Source organism: Malus sylvestris, chromosome 8, assembly GCF_916048215.2.
Source record: "Malus sylvestris chromosome 8, drMalSylv7.2, whole genome shotgun sequence".
Classification (NCBI taxonomy): domain Eukaryota; kingdom Viridiplantae; phylum Streptophyta; class Magnoliopsida; order Rosales; family Rosaceae; genus Malus; species Malus sylvestris.
In genome coordinates, this window is record NC_062267.1 from 5,393,934 (window position 1) to 5,415,890 (window position 21,957).

General features: G+C 32.8%; 2 protein-coding genes across 2 annotated transcripts; one reads left to right on the top strand and one right to left on the bottom strand.

Annotated features, from left to right (window-relative positions):
• Positions 1-374: 374 nt before the first annotated feature.
• LOC126631893 (transcription factor MYB1-like) lies at positions 375-21,603 on the bottom strand. Its single transcript, XM_050302089.1, has 4 exons — positions 21,564-21,603; positions 1,592-1,737; positions 1,341-1,470; positions 375-1,136 (listed from the first exon to the last, which is right to left on the bottom strand). The coding sequence occupies exons 2-4, from the start codon at positions 1,722-1,724 to the stop codon at positions 527-529; spliced, it is 873 nt and encodes a 290-aa protein (XP_050158046.1). The 5' UTR covers positions 1,725-1,737; positions 21,564-21,603; the 3' UTR covers positions 375-526.
• Positions 19,805-21,341, top strand: LOC126631896 (transcription factor MYB1-like). The gene is made up of 3 exons (XM_050302093.1): positions 19,805-20,075; positions 20,247-20,376; positions 20,624-21,341. Exons 1-3 carry the CDS (start codon positions 19,943-19,945, stop codon positions 21,102-21,104), a joined length of 744 nt encoding a protein of 247 aa, XP_050158050.1. The 5' UTR covers positions 19,805-19,942; the 3' UTR covers positions 21,105-21,341.
• Positions 21,604-21,957: the final 354 nt, after the last annotated feature.

A 21,957-nucleotide genomic window follows, 5' to 3' on the forward strand; every position in this document is an offset into this window, starting at 1 on the left:
TTTTTGCTCATCTGTTTGTTGGGCTATAAGTAGTGCTTTACTTTATTTAATGAATGATACTTTTTTCGACAAAAAATAAAATAAAATTTTTAACAAAAAATTTTCGGTATCGTTTATTTTAACAAAAAAAAAAATCATATTTTTACACTAAAAAATCAATTCTGATACTATTCACTTTACCCTTTATTTTGTCATTATTGTTAAAACTCAAAGTTTTCAAACCATTTTCATTAGTTTTCATATAAATTTTTTTTTTTTTTAAGTTTTCAACTATCGTTTACTAAGAAAAAGATGTGATGAGAGTGACATTTTCTCATAGTTTCACAAATAAAAACTTAAGCAACCATGAGATAACAAATTAATCAACCAAGAAATTGAGTTAATTTAGTAAGCCGATAAGCTTAGAAACTTGTATTTAATTAGTTTAATCTCCTCATATTTAGGGATCACCTGCACTAAATTTTAATGGTTTTACATAAGTCACGCATGTGCACTTCGTTATTTATGCTATGCAGCATATGAGTTGTTAGACTACAACATTTTCTTGGGAAGGCCATTCCTCAGAGTCAAGCAAGAATGCCAAAGAATCTAAATCCAACGAGGCACCGTAGTCCTCCAGATCGCAACCGTTTCCTCCCGTCCAGCAGCCGTCATTTATAATTGCCTCATCCAACGGTATAGAGTTGAGCAACTGAAACTCGTTGCAGTATTGATCTCCCTTCGCATCAATGTCGTCATCATCGCAGCCAAAGTTCTTCAAGATGTTGCTGCAGTCACCTGCATTAGTCCTCGGAAACTCTTCGGTGCTTCCGCCTTTTTCCGCCGATTGGGTCTGAAGCTCTAATGGGTTTGCGGCAGCTGCTGTATAATTTTCGTCACTAGGAATATTTTGTGGGACTAAAATTTTGGTCAACCTAGTGGCCTTGGTTCTTATTACTAGAGGTTGAGCAGCGGCAGTTGATGTTTTGGACTGGACATCTTTCTTTTTCGCTATGGATTTGCATGGATTTAGAGAAGTTTCTTTCGAGGATCCAGAAAACGAATCGACTTTCGATTTCTTCCCCAAAGTTGTATTCCAGTAATTCTTGATTTCATTGTCTGTTCGCCCCGGTAGCCTTCCGGCTATTAAGGACCATCTGTAGTAAAATATCAACAGAATTAGAGCATCCAACTCAAAACTGAAAACAAGTGTGTACGGGCAGTTTGGAAACTGAAAACAGTTACTGAAAAGTTTTCGATTTTCAGTTTTCAAGGAAATGAAATCCGAAATGGTTATCAAACGGGCTCAAAATTTTAAGTAAGAGAAAGAGAGAGAGCGAGAGAGAGACGGAGAGAGAGACCTGTTACCAAGAAGGTTATGGAGCCTGACAATGAGTTCTTCTTCATCACCTGAAATGTTGCCTCTCTTTATGTCTGGTCTCAGATAGTTTAACCATCTAAGTCTACAACTTTTACCACATCTCTTCAGACCTGCATTTTTATTTTATTTTTTGAACAGTTGGAAGGTTTTGGTAAAACAGAGTGAAAACACAGCAAGAGACAGGTAAAAAGTGATGGAGAAAAAACGCGAGAAGCAGCTTAATTTTCTCACCAGCTCTTTTAGGGAGGCTTCTCCATTTTCCTTCTCCATGAGCTTTGATGTAAGATGATAAAATTTTATCTTCCAAGGCAGTCCAGGCTCCTCTGTTGAGTCCTTCCTTGGAGCAACACGGACTCCTTCCCATTTTCTAATTCCCCCTCTCTCTCTTTCTCTCTCTCAGAGTACCCACACACAGAAAAAAAGGAAGACTCGTGCCCTTTTATAGCCCACGCAACAAATGAAGACTGGCAATCAGAGTGAAAGCGACAGTTTGAAATACTGTGTAGCGTCTTTAGGCAAGGAACTGATGGAGTCTTGTAGAAGAAACCGTAGTTTTGCGACGGAGGAAGGATTTTGTGTTAATGGTGTTTTTATATACGTGCACGTTGTCAAGCTATATCAGAAGCATTGATCATGTTAATTCTTATCTGAATGTACAAAAATGATATTATTACTATTTATTTGCATCATCTCTCTAATAAAGATGAACTCACATGTGTTTGTGAGTTTTACTTCTATTAGTGAAATGGTACAAATAGATGATAAACGTAGCACACTCTTGAATATATTAAAGGTACAAGTGTAATATAGTTAGAAATATAGTTAGTAATATAGTTAGTAAGGTTGTTAGGATTTCTCTTATAAAAATAGTGTGTGTAATCTTCATTTGGTTAGTCAATACAAATCCTATTTCTCTCTCTAAACTCTCTCTATCTAATATCTTTGTGTTCATCATTCTCTTTATCCGTTGTTCTTGATTTTCCTTTCAATTCCTAACCATTGCAATGTAGTTAACAGAATATATGGTTCATATTTACAAAATCAACAACATAGATATTTTTCCTTGTATAAAAGGAACATTTACCTAATAAGATCATCTCTGATTTATGCTCTTATCTTTTTAATTAAAATGACAAGAAAGATATTTAATAGCACTCGGCAAAAGTTCTACACTCCAGTCACGTTTTATATGCTAGAGAATCGCAATGGCTAGAGCCAATAATATGGATAGTGGTTTAAAGTGAGAGAAATGTTATTAGCATTGAAAATAACTAGTAATCATGCACTCTTTTCTTATTAATTTGTTTCACCAAAGAAAAGTTCATTTAAGGAGCAAATTAAAAACATGCTCTAATCATATGAGAAACTTTTCATAGTATACACCACGTGTCAGTATATAAATAGAAAAAAATTATTTGTTAGGTTGTTAATTTTTTAACACAATTATCTCACTACTTCTATGATACACCAAGTTTCAAATACATTAATCCTTAAAAAATACAAGACGTGTTGTGCTGTGAATTGTAGACAGAAACATATTCAAATACATTAATCCTTAAAAAAAATACAACACGTGTTGTGCTTTGAATGGTAGACAGCAACAGAATAATGGAAATAAATTCTCTCCGGATTCCTTCCTCTTAATCCACCAAATCAGTGGATCCGTGCCATTGAAATTTGATCCAACAACTACAAACATGAGTTTACTTTAAAAGTTATAATAATTTTAATCGTTAAATTAAATTTCAATAGTATGGATCCACTGATTTGGTGAATTAAGAAAAATGAATCCTATGCATGCAATTTCTGCTCAATATTTAATTCAGGATGTGCAGATCTTCCCCTCTCTCCTTTCTCCATCGTATGTGGTGTAGACTTGTAGGTTCTAATAATTTAATTTAAGAAAACTAATGAAAAAAAAGTTTGAAAACTTTGAATTTTATCGATAAGAACAAAATAAAAGAAAAAGTAAATAGTACTATGATTGACTTTTTAATGTAAAAATATAATTTTTTTATTAAAATAAATAATACCTGAAGTTTTTTTGTTAAAGTTCCTATTAATTTACCATCTACTGGCCTTCAACTTCATTTGCAATGGGGTACTCATGACTTTAGGATTCTTAATCCCCAAATTCCAAAAGTCATGAAAAGAATATCTGATCTGTTTAGAAACCCAAGGGACTAGTTGGATTAATGATAGAAGTTAATTGGCTCCTGAAACTAATGGTCGTGAGTTTGAATTATTATACATGATTAGAGCATTTTCAAAAGAGATGTCTTAGTCAAGTATCAAACCAAATTATTACTAGTTCATTCATTATAAGGCTTAGTCTACTTCCACATTTTTTTAATGTAGATAATATCGTTTATTAAAAAAAAAATTATACAATTTTTCGCTCCACCAATATGTTAAATAAAAATGTCATTTTATAATTCTTTATCTCCTTGTGAGGTTCAATTATTGAAATAACTAATCAAATACTTAGAACACCCAACAACATTTATTGAATCATGTTTATTAAAAAATCATTAAATAAATTTGACAGTAGAAGGTTTGCCTTCAATTGACTCAGCGTCACGTAAGAAACTGAAGACTCGGTTGGAAAGAGTTTGCTACCATTTTTTACAGTTGCATGTTTATGTATCAATTTTGACATCTAATTTGAAAATGCTTTTATACAATTACGGCTTAACGTCATATTGGTCCTTGTGTTTCATTCTAAATGTTAATTTGGGCCCCGTGTTTTTAACTTTTCCAAATTGGTTATCGTGTTTACCTCAATTACCGAAACCTAGACAATCCATTAAAAACCCATTAAAATTGAGACAAAAATGTAATTCCATTGTAAACCTATTAAATGCATGCGAGATCAGATTATCAACAAAGAGGCCTCAAAATATTTTTGCTCTAGATAGTCTTGCAGATATTTTGAGATGTCATCATCAAACATCTGATCTCGCGTGTATTTAATGGGGTTACAGCGGGATTATATTTTTGTCGTAATTTTTACGGCATTTAACGAATTTTCTAGGATTGACTAACAAAGGTAAACACGAGTACTAATTTGGCCAAATTGAAAACAAGAGAACCAAATTGTCCTATAAAGTGAAACACATTAACAATTTTGATATTTAAGTGTATATTTAAACATCTATAAATCAATAGTCTTATATATCAAGGAAATCAATGAATTTAGCGAAATATTAAATAATCGATAAATTAATATATACATGTAAATGGAGCACACCAAAATGACGAAGCTTTTAATATTCTCAAAATACGCTTCTTTAATTAAGAATTAAAAATAATAATTTAATTTAAAAAAATCAAACTAAATATAAATAAAAATAAACAATAAGGAATAAAGAATAAGATGTAAAAAAGTAGACTGCTACAGGCATGGCTAGTAATTTATTAATTTACTGATTAATTAATAACTTATTATATATAATCTTATCAAGGTAATTCTTATTTTCTTAAGTATTATATATTGTATTTAGTTTTTTTTTATGAACTAACAATTCTATGTATTTGTTAAACCAAGTAAAATTATGTATCTACTCATACATTGTTCAAGGTATAACATTAATCAATTTTATAAACATTTAACCAAGCAAAAACTCTATTTAAATAAATATAAGACTAATGTATTAGGAATTTATTAATTTATATATCACGTAGGACCTATATGAATTTTTTAATTATTAATTTATAATGTTATCTCCAAGTCAGGACTGGTCAAAAATATTATTTAATTCTTGTGTGCAAATATTAATAGAGATTTATAAAATCCGATCATTAACCAATATGCTGTCTAACACACGCATTGTAGACCGTTCCAACAATAAAAAAATTTGCAACTTTTTTCTGTAGCTGCCAAGTGGAAAATTTTGGAGCATCCAACAATAATAATGTTGAAAATCAACAATCATGATTAATCCAATAGTATAAAATAAAATAAAAATGAAAAAATATCTATAAATACTCAACCATCGTTTTCATTTCCACTGCATATCAGACCACAACACAACTCAATATTTATTTTTTCTACAATCTCCAATTCACAAATCCTTTTGTTACAAAGAAAAATAAATGAAAAGGCAAATTGGTTGATTGTGGAAGACGTTGCTTTACTTCAAACTTGCGTGGTTGTTACTTATGATCCGATCACAGGAAATGAGATGAGGGTGCAACACATGTGAAAGAAGATTCATGCACAATTTGTTTAGCAGATTAACGACACATCCTGAACTAAGAAATCTATGCTAAGAAGATTCATCCATCTGCATAAAGATTTGAAAGGTTGGTAAGAAATCCTTCTAAAACCGGAAGGAATTTATCAAAGTGACAATAATCTAGCCAATGAGGTAAAACATTTTATTATTATGTCATGTTAAAATTTAATTAAGGTAACTAAAGTAATAATTTGATTATGTAATTTATTATGTTGTTTCACATTTCTTTTTTCAACAACTATAAGCACAAATGTGCTCAATCTTGCCAACTATAAATCATCACAAGACACAAATGTTGGAATATTGTGAAGGACACTCTAAAGTACAAAGTTCTACCAAATGGTCCATAAGTTGTGTTGAACCTAGACTCCTCTTCACGAATCAACTAATGGAGAGTCGTCATTGGAGACTCCGATTGAATCAGTCGCACAAACTCAAGAAATCTAGAGGCCTATTAGTTAGAAGGTTTGCTAAGAAAAAAGTTGTAAGAGGGCGTTCTTCGAATAATGATTATTCAAAGTTAGTTGATGAAATGGCTCTCCATCATGCACTGAATATGGAGGAAGAAAGGTTATTTTATGAGCAAGACAAGGCTAAGGATGAAGCATAGGCAAGAGAAAGAGAGTTAAATAGGCAAGAAAGGGAAGAGGAGAAGGATTGTCATACCATGTCTCGACGCTTCGAAAAGATGTCTCTTGGTTCAAAACGTTTTTGGAAAAGTGAAAAAACCTGCGTCATGAGGAGAAGGCTTTCCTTTGAAGTTGAGGAAATTCCATACATTCCAATGGAAGACGGACCGAACCACAATGATTTTATCCCCTAGGTTAAAATTAATTATGTTTGTTGTAATGTTATACTTTTGCCCTGTTTTGAATTATTTTAGGTTTATTATATTAACACCCCACAAATTGTTGAATAAACCTCACATACTTAATACACCCCACATTTGTTTTTTCACTTAAAAATTATCTTAATACACCCCACATACTTCTCCATAATACCCCCACACCTTACATTCTCAATATACATCTTATATTTTCTACATACACCCCACATTTCTCAAATCTTATAACACTCATTTTTAATTTTCATGGACTGAATCTAAACATTTGAACGTTTCGTTTGCCGAATGATTTCAAATCATCTGAGAGCCATTGATATTTAATACTATATGAACAGATGCAACTCAATTTCATGTGTGTGGCTGTCTAACATTCAATTGAAATAGATTCCTATAGTTGCTACCCCTTTTCTCAAGGGTGGCCGCAAAAAATGTTGCCTTTCTTAATCGCTAAACTTTTCTCTTGGGGATGATAAGGTGGGTTTTCCTAAACATATGTTGTCATTCATATATTGAAGAACTAGGTCTCGATCTTTTTTTTTTTTTTGTCAAAAAGAACTAGGTCTCCATATTTCTAGTACAAATAACATAAAAGAACCAACAAATTTGATGGGGATTGGCACCAAATGATTCCATTAGACTTTCAAAATTACCTTCTCTCAATACATGTGGAAGGTATATCGATTTCGTGTTCCATTAATCAAAAATAATTTTTCTCAATCAACATGTCTGTAGTTTCATTGGTTAGGGTTTCATTCAATAATTGAGGGTGAGATGGGTTTTGATAGTTGAAGAAGAGAAATAATACGCTAAAGGTGATTTGGGGTGTATTTAGAATTTTTAAAATTTTTTTAAAACCTAATAAGGTCAAAATTGTCATTATATAGTGGAGTAAATAAGTTATTTAATATTAAATTTTAATGTGGTGTGCATTTAACATTTTGTGGAGTGCTAATATAAAAAACCTTATTTTATTGGAAATAGACTTTATCTTATTTCATCAGACGTTCACACTTAAACAAACTTACAAATCTAAGGCAATAATGACATGTTGAGGATTAGTTCAAGAAAAAATAAAAATATATTTATGAATAGTAATCGTCAGTGCTCTACCTCTTCTCAAAAAGAGTAAACTTGCATAAAAACAATTACTCTCTAGAATGAATAATAACAACAATTTCATTGCCTTACCCTTACGCTTGTCCTTACCCCTTAAAATAGGTGGACTTACCCCCTTATGGCTTGTTTAGGTAACCGTAATAAAAATATGAGGAATCAAATTGATGAGGAATTGAATTGAGGAGGAGCTGGAATGAGAAGAAGTCAGAATTGGATTCTTGTTGAAGTTGTTTACTTAAATGTTCTGGAATCGGAATAGAAATGATACTAATTCTCAAGGTTCTAAAAAACGCTAGGCACTAGTTGGGATGGGGCTTAGCGCCTAGATAGACTAGGCGGATTTAAGTAAATATACTATATATCATTGGTACTTTGATGGATTTGATGGAATAAGATACAAGTTCAAATGATACAAATATGTAGTACTTTAGGAAATATTTTTCAAAAATGATATGAATTTATGGTGCATTTAAGGGGGAATAAAGGTGCCAAATATATGTTTAGAAATCATTTAATTTTGAAAACAAAATATTTGACCAAAAAAAGAAAGTAATCAACAATCTAAAACAATTACATAAAAAAAAAGGGAGGGTGGGAAACTAAGATGCATAGAAGAAGGGAGGGAATAGAAGAAGGGAGGGAGGTGGGGCACCATTAATAACATTTAGTTTTTAAGGTGCTAGCAGTCACCTCCTTTACACGTGTACAAGCAAATAGGATGCCAGGTGTCCCATTTTAATTGGACAATAGTTTAAAATATATTAAATATGAAAAAGTGAGACTTGATAGTGGGAAAGGGATGGTCACGTGGGGTGAGAATTGAAGAGAGAGAAACTCAATTTTCTCTTTTCTTCTCTTTTTCGCTGGAACTTAAAACCCATACTACAAGCAGTGCTTTGCATTCCTCCTTCCTCACTTTGAAAACAGAAAAAGGAAGTGAAACGCCCAGACTCCCTTGGCACCCGCCTCCCTTCCCCGATTTTCCTCCCGACTATAGGTTAATCGCGGCGGTTGACCATTACCTAGCGTCTAGGCCGATTTTTAGAACATTGCTAATTCCATAAAGTTGTTTACTAATTCAGCATAATCGAAATATAAATCAGTATGATTATGAAAATGCCCTTGTTCCAAATCAAATATTTTATATACTTTGTTTTAATAAAATTTGATATAATATATAATAATAAGAAGAAAAAAATTAAATTGTTTTTTTATTTCATAGACACACTAAAATGCTTTTGTTTATTTATTTATAAATTTAAGTATTTACTTTAATATTTAAATTTTCTCGCTCAAATTATAGTTTCTTCTCTTTGGCATATGCATGAAGTTGTGCATAATGTGAATGAGCATGGAAATAAAAAAAGTAAGGAGTTGTGCATAATTAAACTAGGGTTAATGGGTTTATAAAGGATAGTCTTGGAAATAAAAAATGTAAGTGAGGGAATAAAGGGAACAAAAGTGTCATTCCGATTGCCCAAGCAATCAGGATTTGGATTATCACCTACATCTAAGGAATCCCAATTCCACCAGTACAAGGAATTGAATTCCAAAATTTGTGTGGACCCCATTGCTTTTTTTATTCCTCAATGTTTGTACTTCGTAATCGGAATTCAATTCTACATTTTCATTCCGATTACGGATACATAAACACGCCTACGTAAACACGCCCTTAGTTAGCACATCGTCAACTATAGTGTGCACATGTACGCTTAATTCTTTTAAATCCAAAAGAAAAAAAGAGTGAACAAAAGAGAATGAGTTCTAACAAAATAGAAAGCAAAATAATATCAAGATTAACTAAAAATTATATACTCTATATAACTGGAGTAAAAAATGATAATTATTCTTTATGTTGATAGCTACCACTTTCATGTTCATTAGAGCAAGTCAATCCCTAAAAATGAGCTGACCCAAAGTCCATTTAATCTACCAAAATGAATAGTAATTGACTTGATTGAACAATAATTGGCCAAGTGTATCTCCATCCCTAAAAAATGAGCTAGTTCAAAGTCTAGTCAATTCATATTAAAATATTATTAATTTGTTTTATATATAATAAAAAAATTTATTTTTATTTTTGGATAGAAATTTTAATCAATCTTGTCACGTCATGTGTCATTTTTTGAAAGTACAATTTTTTTGTAGAAGATGGTTGGGTGTATATAAATCGTTTAATTTTTTCTATATTTTTAAACATTTTTTATAATTTTTTATTAAGTTAATTAATCTGGACCGTTGGATTTCAAAAATGTTGAAATCCAACAACCCAAAAGTGGACACGTGGCCCATTGTGAGATTCTGACATTTTTTGTTTTAAAGTCTGGAATGCGCGCCCACGCGCCCGTGTATCCCACACGCCAACCGCAAAAAAAGAATCAGTTGTGGCTGACATCATGTTGACGTCAAATAGGCCGGTTCCTCACTCAGCACATTCTGGGCCGATCTATTTTGTGGGGTGGAGTGGGATTTTGGGGTGCCAGCCTATTTTTTTACACTTTGGACCAGCCTCCAAAGGAGGGGTGAACTTGCTCTAAGGATTATGTAAGGAGGAAATTTTTTTTTTTAATTTGTGATGTTTACACCTTACATTTAATTTCTACATTATATTATATACAATTATGTATACAGCTTGTAAATAATGTCATACGATACAGTCCCATTTTGTTGAGGGATTCTCAAATAAAATTATTTGAGTGAACATCTTGTGGTGATCATTCTGTAATTTTTCAAACGGTCTAAACCGTCTATAGTTTAATACACCATTCATATATTATTCTTGCAAAAAATAGACAAATTCAAAATTATTAAGACATCTAATTGTACTGAAGAAAGATGTCGCACTTGGTGCGATGGCAAGTGCCTTCGCCCATGAGCAGTAGGTCTCGGGTTCGAGACTTGGGAGCAGCCTCTCTATAAATGGGGGTAAGGCTAGCCGACATTCACCTCTCCCAGACCCTGCGTAAAGCGGAAGCCTTGTGCACTGGATACGACATTTATCTAATTGTACTGAAGAAATTAGATGAATACATTTTTCCAAAAAAAAAAAACTACTTATTAGCATTTAATCTAACGGTCAAATGGTTTCGAATTTGGTGAATTTTGGTATAGATGATCTTTGAGGGAATAGCTAAAAGAGGGAATGTTGTATTGTTATAATATGGTGTTGGGTCCCTATATGAACGCCCAAACTCTAACCATCTAGTAATTTAATATGGTAGTAACCAGTTGCTAAATTTCAATGAAATCAGAAGTCGTTTGGTTATCGGAATGTCACATGATAAATAGATGCACACAATGTTGTTGATAACAATAAAATTTTCACTAAAATAATTAAAGGGCTAACAATTTCTGATTTGAGTGATTTTACAAAGTTAATCTATTCATGATGACTTGAAAATTGATTTTTGGTACATTTTAGACACTTGGAAACTTTAAACTCAATTTTTTTTTTAAATAACCATATATATATATATATATATATATTTAAGAGTTTTTTGAAAGTTTAGAGAAAGGGAAGGTCACCCAATTATAGGGCCGAAACATACCACGAGCTTCTTTGAAGACTTACTGAGGGGTCTTGGCTTCTTTTTTCGCTTTTACATATCTTCCACCAAGAAAGATTACCGGTGTGGTTCGAATTTAGGCCTTAATCTAATGAAAAAAAATGACCCTTACGAAATCCTTATTTCAACAAAGGTTGATAATCAAAATCTCTTACATGCGAACTTCTTTTATCATTATAGTAATAAATCTGCACATGTAAGTCGTACATAAACCATAATTATATATTGACAAACGGGGTCTCATATCAGTCTAGCAAGAGAATGTGTAACACGTTTGGGTTCTGCTTACCTAATTCTAATTGTTAGGTCATGAATTCGTCCACGTTTTCGTATCAAATACCAAAGAGGAATGCATGGAATTAAATAGGATCAAGCACACATAGGCATCCTCTCTGCCAAACTAATTTCCAGGACTCTTGGCAGCGGACCTGACTTCTCTGCCCTGCCCTACTTCCCATACACTCATATCCCCTCTTATTTGTGCAGTCACGGTTAAACCACATCAACATTTTATATTATTATTGATTTTTGTCTTATTATCTCTATAAGAAAATATCAATATAAATGTTGACGTGACTTAACCGTGACTGCATAAAATAGGAGGAGATGAGAGTGTATGAAAAAATAAGAGAGCAGAGAAGCCGGGTCCCTTGGTAGAGCAGCCTCATGGCCACAAGACCGATAATCGCGAGAACAAATAGTCATTAACGCCCTTCCTAAATGCTTAAATATATCCTTCGTAACATCAACTAGTAACTCAATTGATCTCAAACAGAGATACATATAATTAATCGAATAAGGCACCCGACAAGCAAATTATGGCAAAGAAAATCTAAATAGAAAATTCGACCTTAAAATTCGGCGTAAGTTGTTCTTGTTATTATTATTGAATAATTTGATCTGACTAATTGAACCCAGTACATATTTGGCAAATGCTGGAGAAAACAAAACCAAATTGAGCTTCAAGACAGAAGAAGAGTAAGGGAAATGTAATGCAAGGATCCTAATAAATGGAAAACCTATTTGCTTGCTCAGTTGTTCTACCCAAAAAACGAAAGAAAAATGGCCCCATTTACTTGAGGTTTTGACACCAATCTGATTGTTACCCTCTGCGACTCAACTGAAATTCAACGCGGGGGAGGATGGAGAATATGGCTCTTGAAAATTAGATTAACTTATGTTTGAAAAATCAAAATAATAAATATTCAACTTGTCAATTCCTTCAACTCTCCATAATTTATTTTCTCACAAAATTCTTATATATAGTTTATAAATTAACTTTGACCTGCTAGATGTGAAGATCATATTAGTAGCAGACTATATTGATGAGTTATTTATATTGGGATGAGATCATGAGATATACGTTTAAGTTTTTTTTTTTTTTTTTTTAAAATTTTTTAAATCTGAAACACCGTTACATGGTGTTTTCATTCCATTTATATTATAATACTGTTATTTTTTAATATACACCAGAAATTAGACATATCAATCATATCGTTCACATATATTATAACACGTGAAATAATACAAAACGTAACATGTGTTCAAACTATCTAGTACGCATAAAACTTTCTCGAGATCATTAAGAAAATAACTTTCTTTTTGGTAGAAAATAAAAAAATTGTCTTGACAAAAAAAAAAAAAATTGTGAGTTTCCTACGATCTTAGTTTCATTGGTTGTCTTCCTCATCTAGCTAACTTTCAATCCGTTCACACTTTGATTGAGACTTCTAAGTAAGTTAACTCAGTCGCTCTAGCTTCTTCTTTCGTTTCAGGTCCCAGCAGATCCCTGGCCACCTCACCCACCACTTACATTTGATTAGTTTAGCCAACTAGGGTTTAATATAATTTTAATTTTTTTTTGTAGGGGTGAATTTAAAGCATTCAATTAATTATTATCTTCGACAATAAAGTTTTTTCTTTCCGCCATGCAGACTAGTCGATCATGTACATTTTGAAAAATTAGATTAAGAATTCGAATAAGGTGCCTTTATTGGCACCAAAACTTTTAAATAAATTAACGCAACTTGATCCACTAAATTCCAAATTCATCAAAAATGAAAGAAAATTAAATTTAATAAGGTATGGTGTACCGGCACATGAAACAAATTCTCTCCATTAATAAAGTATGATGTACCGGCACATGAAAAAATCTCTCGTTTTATCCACTCCACCTGATCTCCAGCGTAGACCTCAAGTCCCACCCCCACCACCCACAACGGCACAATTCCTCTCTCTCACAAATTTTGGGGCGTCGGTCTATCAAAAGCTTTGAAGTTTTTAGTTGGACAGGGGTAGTGTGCTATCAATTCACAAATTTTCATGGGGATTTTGAATTACAAGTGTTCGGAACTTTTGATGGGGATGTGGAAAAGTGTTTAAACATATTACCAGAGGGAGCGCCGTTGTCCTGATTGAAATTGTGAAGAACCACCACGTGCGTAGTTCCTGCAGTTATATTTAAAATTAAGAAAACTAACGAAAAGTCTAAAAAAATTTCTCTTTTAATGAAAAGTTATTTTTAAATGTATAGTGAATAGTACCAGGAAAAGTTATAAATGTGGTTTTTCGTTAAAAATGAACAGTACCGAAAGTGTTTTATTAAAACTCCCAAAAAATTATACAGTGATCGTGGAGGTGGTGGGGGTAAGGATGTCCAGGGGAATGGGAAATTTGGAATATATCCATTTTAAAGAGCACTTATTGAAATATAACCGGTTTTTTTCAGTTCTTATATAACTAACCAAAACAATGTTCAAAAGACTTAATTACCCATAGACTAAAACTCTCTTCCACCCAACATTGTGATATTTTTTTTAGGGACACTTTGGATGCGGTCCCTATCTATCAATATTCTTTGATTGAAACCTTGTTAGTTTTTAGTTTTTGATTGAGGTCCCTGATATTAATGTAATAATGTAAGTTACTATATTTTTTTAATTAAAAATTAAAAATTGAAAATTTTAATTGTTTATATTAATGAGATTTTAAATAAAACCCATAATTTATGGGATTAAAAATAATAAAATTTAAATTATTCTCTCTATTATATTGTGTGTGTGTATACATATATGTATGGGTACATTAACCAAAATTAACAAAAAAAATTATTGTACAAAAACATGGATACATTCTCAAATCAACGAAAAAGAATGTACCCATATAAGTTTAAACATGGATTAAAAAATTTGAATGGATTTTATATTAAAAAAGGGTACATTTTACATATAACAAATTGATATATTTGAGAATGGGTACATTTAAGATTAAAAAAATTGAAAAATGATATGAATGGGTACATTTAAGATTAAAAAATTGAGAATCTTTTTATATATAAAAAAAAACTAATAGGTACAAACTTAATTTAATTTAATTTTTTATTATTTTGGAAATGTTTGAATTGAAAATTAATTAGAAGTTTAATAGAGGTGTGAGTATTAAACCCTAAATTAATTACTAATTTTTATATTAAAAAAATTATATAATAAACATGTAAATTCATTATCACATTAATGCTAAGGACTTGAATCAAAATTTGAAAACTAATAAGGTGTTAGTCAATGAACAATAAAAACTAGGGACCGGATACTAATTTTTCTTTTTTTTTACTTTGAACCTCATCCCTTTGTTGAAACACCAGGGTCCATGCTGCACTACTCTATTAGCTCAACCCAAAAGCAATTAAACCAAGAGATCAACACACCAATCACTTGGCCCCAGCGAGTGTCACTTTTTCTTACCACAAAGGCACAAACCCTGCAGTTAACGTGGTCCACCTTATGACGAGTTTCATGATTACTACCGTAGAAGTAATAAAGTAGTTATTGAGCGATGTGCGAGTCTGGTAGAGGTATTCGAGACTTCGAATAGTAAAATTCATTAATTGAAACGAAGATGAGGGGGGTTTAGAGAGGAGAAAAACTGGAGTTTAGAGGAGAAGAGAGAGTTTTAGTTTTAGGACAGTCTAGTCTTTGAACATCAACTTTAGTTAGTTTTGTAAGAGTTGGAAAAGGTACTTTATATAAAAATACGTGGTCTCTGAAATAGCTATATTTTCAAAGTTCTAAAGCTAGAGAGAACTGAGCATGTTGGTTGGGTAATTAGGGAATCTCGATAAGATATAGATTGCAGTGGACAGAGTGGCATCGTCATATTGTAATCCCTGTGCATCTGTGGAGCATACTCAGATGGACAATCAGCCTTTTGAAGCAGTGCAACAGATTTATTGCTTTGCGGTTGATCGACTACGGACTTAATTCATAAGAGAAAGTACATCCTCTCCACAGAAGTACCATCAGATGATTTGATATATTAGCTCAGGGGATGGGTGGTGAGCTTTTTTCACAATTCACTTTCTTAGCATCAATCAACTCATGACCATCTTTGGAGGACGTGATTCAAACTTAGCCGTTTACTCTCCCGAGATTTTTCCGTCCTAAAAACATCATCCCAACGAACACCATTCTTAACAAATATAGAACGTATCTCACCATACATCGATAACAAAATAATTTTTTTCTCCCATATAACTTATGAGACGGAACCTTACTTCTAATCTCCAAATAAAATGGTACGCTAATTTAGAGCCAACGGCCCAATAAATATATCCGAAGGAGTTCGAAACCAAATTTATGGATTCCAAACTTTTGTTCATCTTCCACTAAACCTACCCTTGGAGTTAGTAATAGGACACTTTCTTCAGTAAAACATGTTTATATTAATTAATTACTATTGTGGTGTTTTGGTAGATTAATCTAAGAACAAGTTGCCAAAAAGAAGAAGGGGTTCTTAGAACTGGATCAGATCTCTGTTCACCGTGCTACCAATTTCTAACCGAGAATAGGATATAATGGAGGCAAATGGCGCCATAATGCTAGACCAACTTTTGATATCTTCACATGCGCAGCTCCAGCCTTTTCTCCGTGTGATTTTTTTTAGCTCGAAACCTTTAATTCCTTTCATAACTTTTTGTAGTTAAAATAAAAATTTTAACCGTACTCTTTTCATAAATTTTTTTGGCTCGAACATTTTGCATCATAGTTTACAATAAAGGCTTAAATGTTGAATGGTTCCTGTGTTTTAATCATTGGGTTAATTTAGTCTCTGTATTTTCAATTTGGCTAATTTGGTCCTTGTGTTTATTTCTGTTAGCCAATTAAAGACATTTTCATATAATTTTTGTGAAAAAAAATTTATAAACTACTATAAACTTATTTATAAAATTATTTATTTGATTTGAAATATTTAAATATGAAATAAAATAAAAATTAAAAAGAAAAATTATTCTCCTCCCAACTCCTGACCCTTCTCCCTAACACCATCCCCTCTCTTTTCTAGGTCACAACCTTAATCATTTTTCAAATTGAAAGTTTTATCTCTTATATGTGTTATTTCTTATTGGTTTGCATTTTTTTGTAAAGAAAAAAGGTAATTGTATCTCTTATGAATTTTTAACATAGATTGAATGAAATGTCCTTAATTGGCTAACAGAGACAAACACGAGGACTAAATTAGCCAAATCGAAAGTATATGGACTAAATTGGCCATATGACTATAACACATAGAACATTTTGACTTTTAAGCCTACAATAAAATAGAAGAATATGCATCAACCCTACACCATCTTCATGTAATGGCAAAAAATCATGCCTTAATTAACCGATATGGTCGATGGACAATAATTAAGATTTAACGTGTACACTGCGATATAATCGTCACACTTATTTCTCCATCATCAATAAAAGTTAGTACTTGATGACAAAGACCAAATAATTCACCAATATTAATTGTGTACGTTTGAACCCCTTGCAACTTCAAAGTGATTTTAGGGTTCTTGCATGGTGAGTTAGTAACGTATGCCATATGCAAATTACATCCATCTATTATGTTTCATGCGTATTAGCTAGCTGCAAATGTGAAAGAACCTATATTTACTACAAGAGTTAAGTGCCAAGCGACAACTGCAGCTCGTTCTTTTATTGTGAATGAGGTCGAATCGATCGATCGATCGAATTGCAATCATTTCGGTCAAAGAAAAAATTGCAGAAACAATGCAGATTGGTAGCGGAGCATGGTAAATAATTATGGCCGTACTGCAATGATCAAAATGTAGTAGAAAAAATGAGAACATAATAATTAATGTGACCAATAAATTAGAGCCGGCCCTCAGAATTAGGGGTGCAAAATAGCAAAAGCATAACCATAACGAGTTGAACCCAGTCATCATGCACGAAATGGTAGAAAGCCTAAATCAATTTGGAAGAGAACTTTGGTATTATCTTGCACATTTAATATACGTACACATTTTTATTTTATTTATTTATTTATTTGGAGAACCTCGATGGTACAATGAAAATTTATTAATATGGAAAAAAGAAGTTACGTCTAATCAGGAGAGAACATAAATCTTACCCCTCATAAAGCAGGAAAAACCAAAAATACAAGAAGGAGGAGGAGGAGGGGGTGAGGTGGTGAGGGGGGAACGAGGGGAAGGGACATACTCCTTACCACTATTGAAAAAGAAAGCTTAGGGATCCTTCCGAATCAGAGGCCCTATAAGGTGGCATCTTTTGCACACCTTTAGAGCTGGCTTTGCAATAAATTGGACTCCTATATTTATCTTATAGGTATAGACTATAGTCCATGTTCATTAAACAACTAGAAATTCATGTTAGAGTAATCTAGTAGTATTTTTTCTATATGTAATTGTGAAGTTTTAGATTTAATTCATATGAATTGCAAGTTCAATAATAAATTATTGTTGACCTATTGTTTAGTTGACTTATCCCAACTTCTATACCCAATATTGTTATATTAAAAAAAAAAAAACTTTTAGAAACTCAAAATATATCTTATTTTTATTATTCCATTGATCAAAAACAAAATTCATACATTTTACATAGTTGATGATGACGACGATTGAAAATTAAAACAATGGAAAGGGGAGGAATTGGATCCCATCCGCGTGCACTTTGTAGGAATTCATCTTAGTCATTTATCGTGTATCGTACGGTTAGAAATCATTTAAATTTTTTATTTAAAATTAAACATATATATATCTGACAAAAATTGACCGCTTGATATACGATGAACGGTTAAAATGTAAGGATCTAAGTTTCTTATAAAATGAATCCGGATGGATCCTCTTCCGCAAAGGGGATGGATGTGCCTGTGATGGGACAGATTTGACCCCAATTGTAATATTTGATTTGGACGTTGTACTCGGACAAATTATTCAATTATTGGTGCCTTTTCCTTTGTTGTTTCACACGAGAGGAAAAGGTAAATAACTAAATAAATATTGTAGAAGGAAAAGGGCAACAAACTTTCAAATTTCCAAGTCCCTACTGGGAAAGTTAGCTTGTGAAAGGCCCAGGAAAAAAATATTTGGAAATTGGAATGGTTGTTGAATCTTGGATGTGGAAGAATTTGAAGACCTTGTCTTAAACTTTATAGACAATATAATATTAATCCAACATGATCAATTGTCCTGTCCATGATCACATGACCCATGATTAATATTAAACAAAGCCCCCACTTAATCTCTACAGACTACGGTCAATAATTATTACAGGTAGGATCTCCTTGGTTCTTTACAGCACATGCAACCTCAGCCTCAACTACAATTTTTTATTTTTTATAGAAAATATCGACGTTAAATTTTTGTTTATTGATATACTAAATGTATTGTGGTTGAAGTTTTCTAAAATTGAGTTTTTTTTGTTATTTTATCCTTATTTAATGAAGATATTTCATAAAACGATCAAAATGATTGACTCTGAACAAACATAAGGACTATTTTTATTGATTTCAAATCTTAGAAATTAAAGTAAGAAGTTATAACAATCTCTCAGAGACTATCTTGGCTAAAAAGTCTAAAATCTAAAATATAATAGTATAACATTGTATTTTTTAAACAAACGATAGTATCTACACTAATGGGGTAGGAGAGTGAGCTAATTCTTACAATGCGTTTGCCATAATAATGTGGTTCAACTTTGCCTTTGGCGTAGTATCTACACTAATGTAGTGAGGAAGTGAGTTAAGTCTTACAATAGGTTTGTCATAATAATGTAGTTCAACTTTGCATTTTGGCGAGAATCGAGCATAAGACATCTTACTTAGAAGTGAAGAAGAATACCATTAGACCATAGTACTATATGTCAACAGTATAACAGTTATGCTAATTTTTTTTTTCCTAAAAGCAGGTATTGGTAATTAGTATATGTGGTTCCAACAAACAGGTGGATCATTATGAGATTTAATTTAGATCTCTCACCAGGAGGATCCTCTCCCGATCCTTTTTATGAGGATCTTGAGATTCTTCAAATTGTATTCGTTCATCGTATATTGTGCAGTCATTTTTCCTCATGTACTATTTATATTTAATTTTAAATGATTTATGGTCACACGATGTACAATGAATGAACACAATTTGATGATTCTTAGGAGAGGAGCCTCATTCGATCTCTCTACCCTTCACTGTAAGTATACATGATGACACTGATTAAGATTCCAATTCTCTACATAAAATTATGCTGAATTTTGAAAAATATTGAACAGGTGGTCTCTGACAATGTGTAAAATATTGATATGGTTGGAAATAATGATATACAAATTAATAAAAATAATTCTTAGACTCTCTCCTATAAGAAAGAACACAACACGACGCAGCTGCCCCCACACAATAGGAAATAAATCTGTGATTGTCGCTAAAGACTAAAGGAGTTGCAAAAAACAAAGCCAAAGCAGAGACTCTGGTATAGAAAGGGACCGGAGGGGGTAAGCAGTTGCAGCAATAGTAGCTAGCTCCCCAGTTATGGGAAGAAATCCTTGTTGTTCCAAGGAAGGAGTGAAGAGAGGACCATGGACTGCTCTTGAAGACAAAATGCTTGCAGATTACATCCAAGCACACGGTGAAGGAAAATGGAGCAATGTTCCAAAACAAGCAGGTGAATATCCGAGTCGATGATGTCTTTCATTTCTATGTTGTATCAACAACTGTTGCCGTTTGTGAGATTTGAACCCATGCCGGGCTATGACTCTAAATTATCATTCTGATCGTAATCCTTTATTTCTATGATCCGTTAATTTATTTTGTTGAAATAAAAAACACGATGCAGGGCTGAAGAGATGTGGGAAGAGTTGTAGGCTGCGGTGGCTGAATTATCTGAGACCAAGCATCAAGCAAGGCGACATTACAAAAGATGAAGAAGACCTCATCATCAGACTCCACAAACTCTTAGGCAACAGGTCTTGTCTTGTCCTAATTGCTTCAACTCACAATTTTTCTTCTTCTTTTGAAATAGGTTAAATTAACAAAAAATAAATAAAAAAATCTCAATTGTTGAATTGATCAAATTTAATTATCAAAGACATACTACAAAACTGACAACTTCATGAATAGGAATTTAAAAATTGACCATTTCTACAAAAAAAAAAAAATCTTCTTCTTTCCTTTTACTAATTTAATTAGGGTTAAACTTTGTGATTGGTGTAGATGGTCTCTAATAGCAGGGAGAATTCCAGGGCGAACAAAAGATGAAATCGAGAATTACTGGCACAGTAATTTATGTAAGAAACAGCATGAGGATCATATATTATCATGTAGACCCTCCGCCTCCACTGAGATCGCAGACACAGTACAACAGTCAAAAGTTGAAGTGCAATTAGAAAATGACCCCAGTTGCAATAATAATTTTGCATTGGGGTCCTCCATGCTTTGTAATTTAACTGACATCATGGCAGAAGAGTCTGAAACAAGTAGTGGGTCATTACTGTCAGCATCAAAGTCGAGGGAAGAAGATCGTTCCAGCTGCTGGGAAAATATTTTGATGGAAGACTTCCACACGAGGGAGATGAGCCTCTCTGAGTTTCTGGATACTGACTTTACAAAGCTAAGCAATGTGTTTGGGTTTGGGATGTGTGATGTCATGAGTAATGAGGTGTTACTTGAAGGAGAATCTGGCTATGGATTCTGACGATGGATCTTAGATGCATGGCTGCTTAATTTCACTGACTTAGAGGAATAATGGATGATTATGTGCTAAATAACAAATATGTATTTGCCAAATGGCATTGTCGAAATCCTGTGTATTATATAGCACTGAATAAATTAGTTGCCTAGGGCTTTGCTTCAGACTTGTGCTATGCGCTTTAGAAAATAAAAAATGCAAGGAGTTTGTAGCTTCAAGTCTTTAAGAATATATTTCTTTGCATCCCGAGTGAAATTTTATTCGTCGCACAAAGTGATACTGTTTTTAAAACCACAATTTTCTCAATGTCTTTCTCTACTTTCTTACCTCTCCTCTCTTTCCCTCTCCCCAAATCTGATCCTCTCTCACACACTCATTCCTCTCACTTAATCTCTCTTCTATATCTCACTCTCACTCACTATCTCATCTCTCTTTCACTATCTCATCTAACTCTCTCACACTCACTTCTCTCTCTCTTTCTCTCTCTCTCTCTCTCTCTCTCTCTCTCTCTCTCTCTCTCTCTCTCTTGCCAAAATGTATTTTCTCCCCAAATTTTAATTTTTTTTCATTACTATGTGTTTTTGGAGTTAATTAATTGGGTTTGGCGTGGGGTGGAGTTTGGGGTATGCCAATTTTAGGGGAGATTATGCCGATTTTTTGGTATTATTTTATCTTGTTTGTTGGTTATTTGGCCATGTTTGTTTTGTTCGTAGGGAATCATCGAGACTTTGACGGCGAAAGTTGAGGATTAGAACACTATCGGACCATATCTCCCGCCACTACCACCACAATAGACTTGTATTAGGATTTTATTATTGTACTTTGTTAATTTATATGTATATTTTATATATTGAATAAT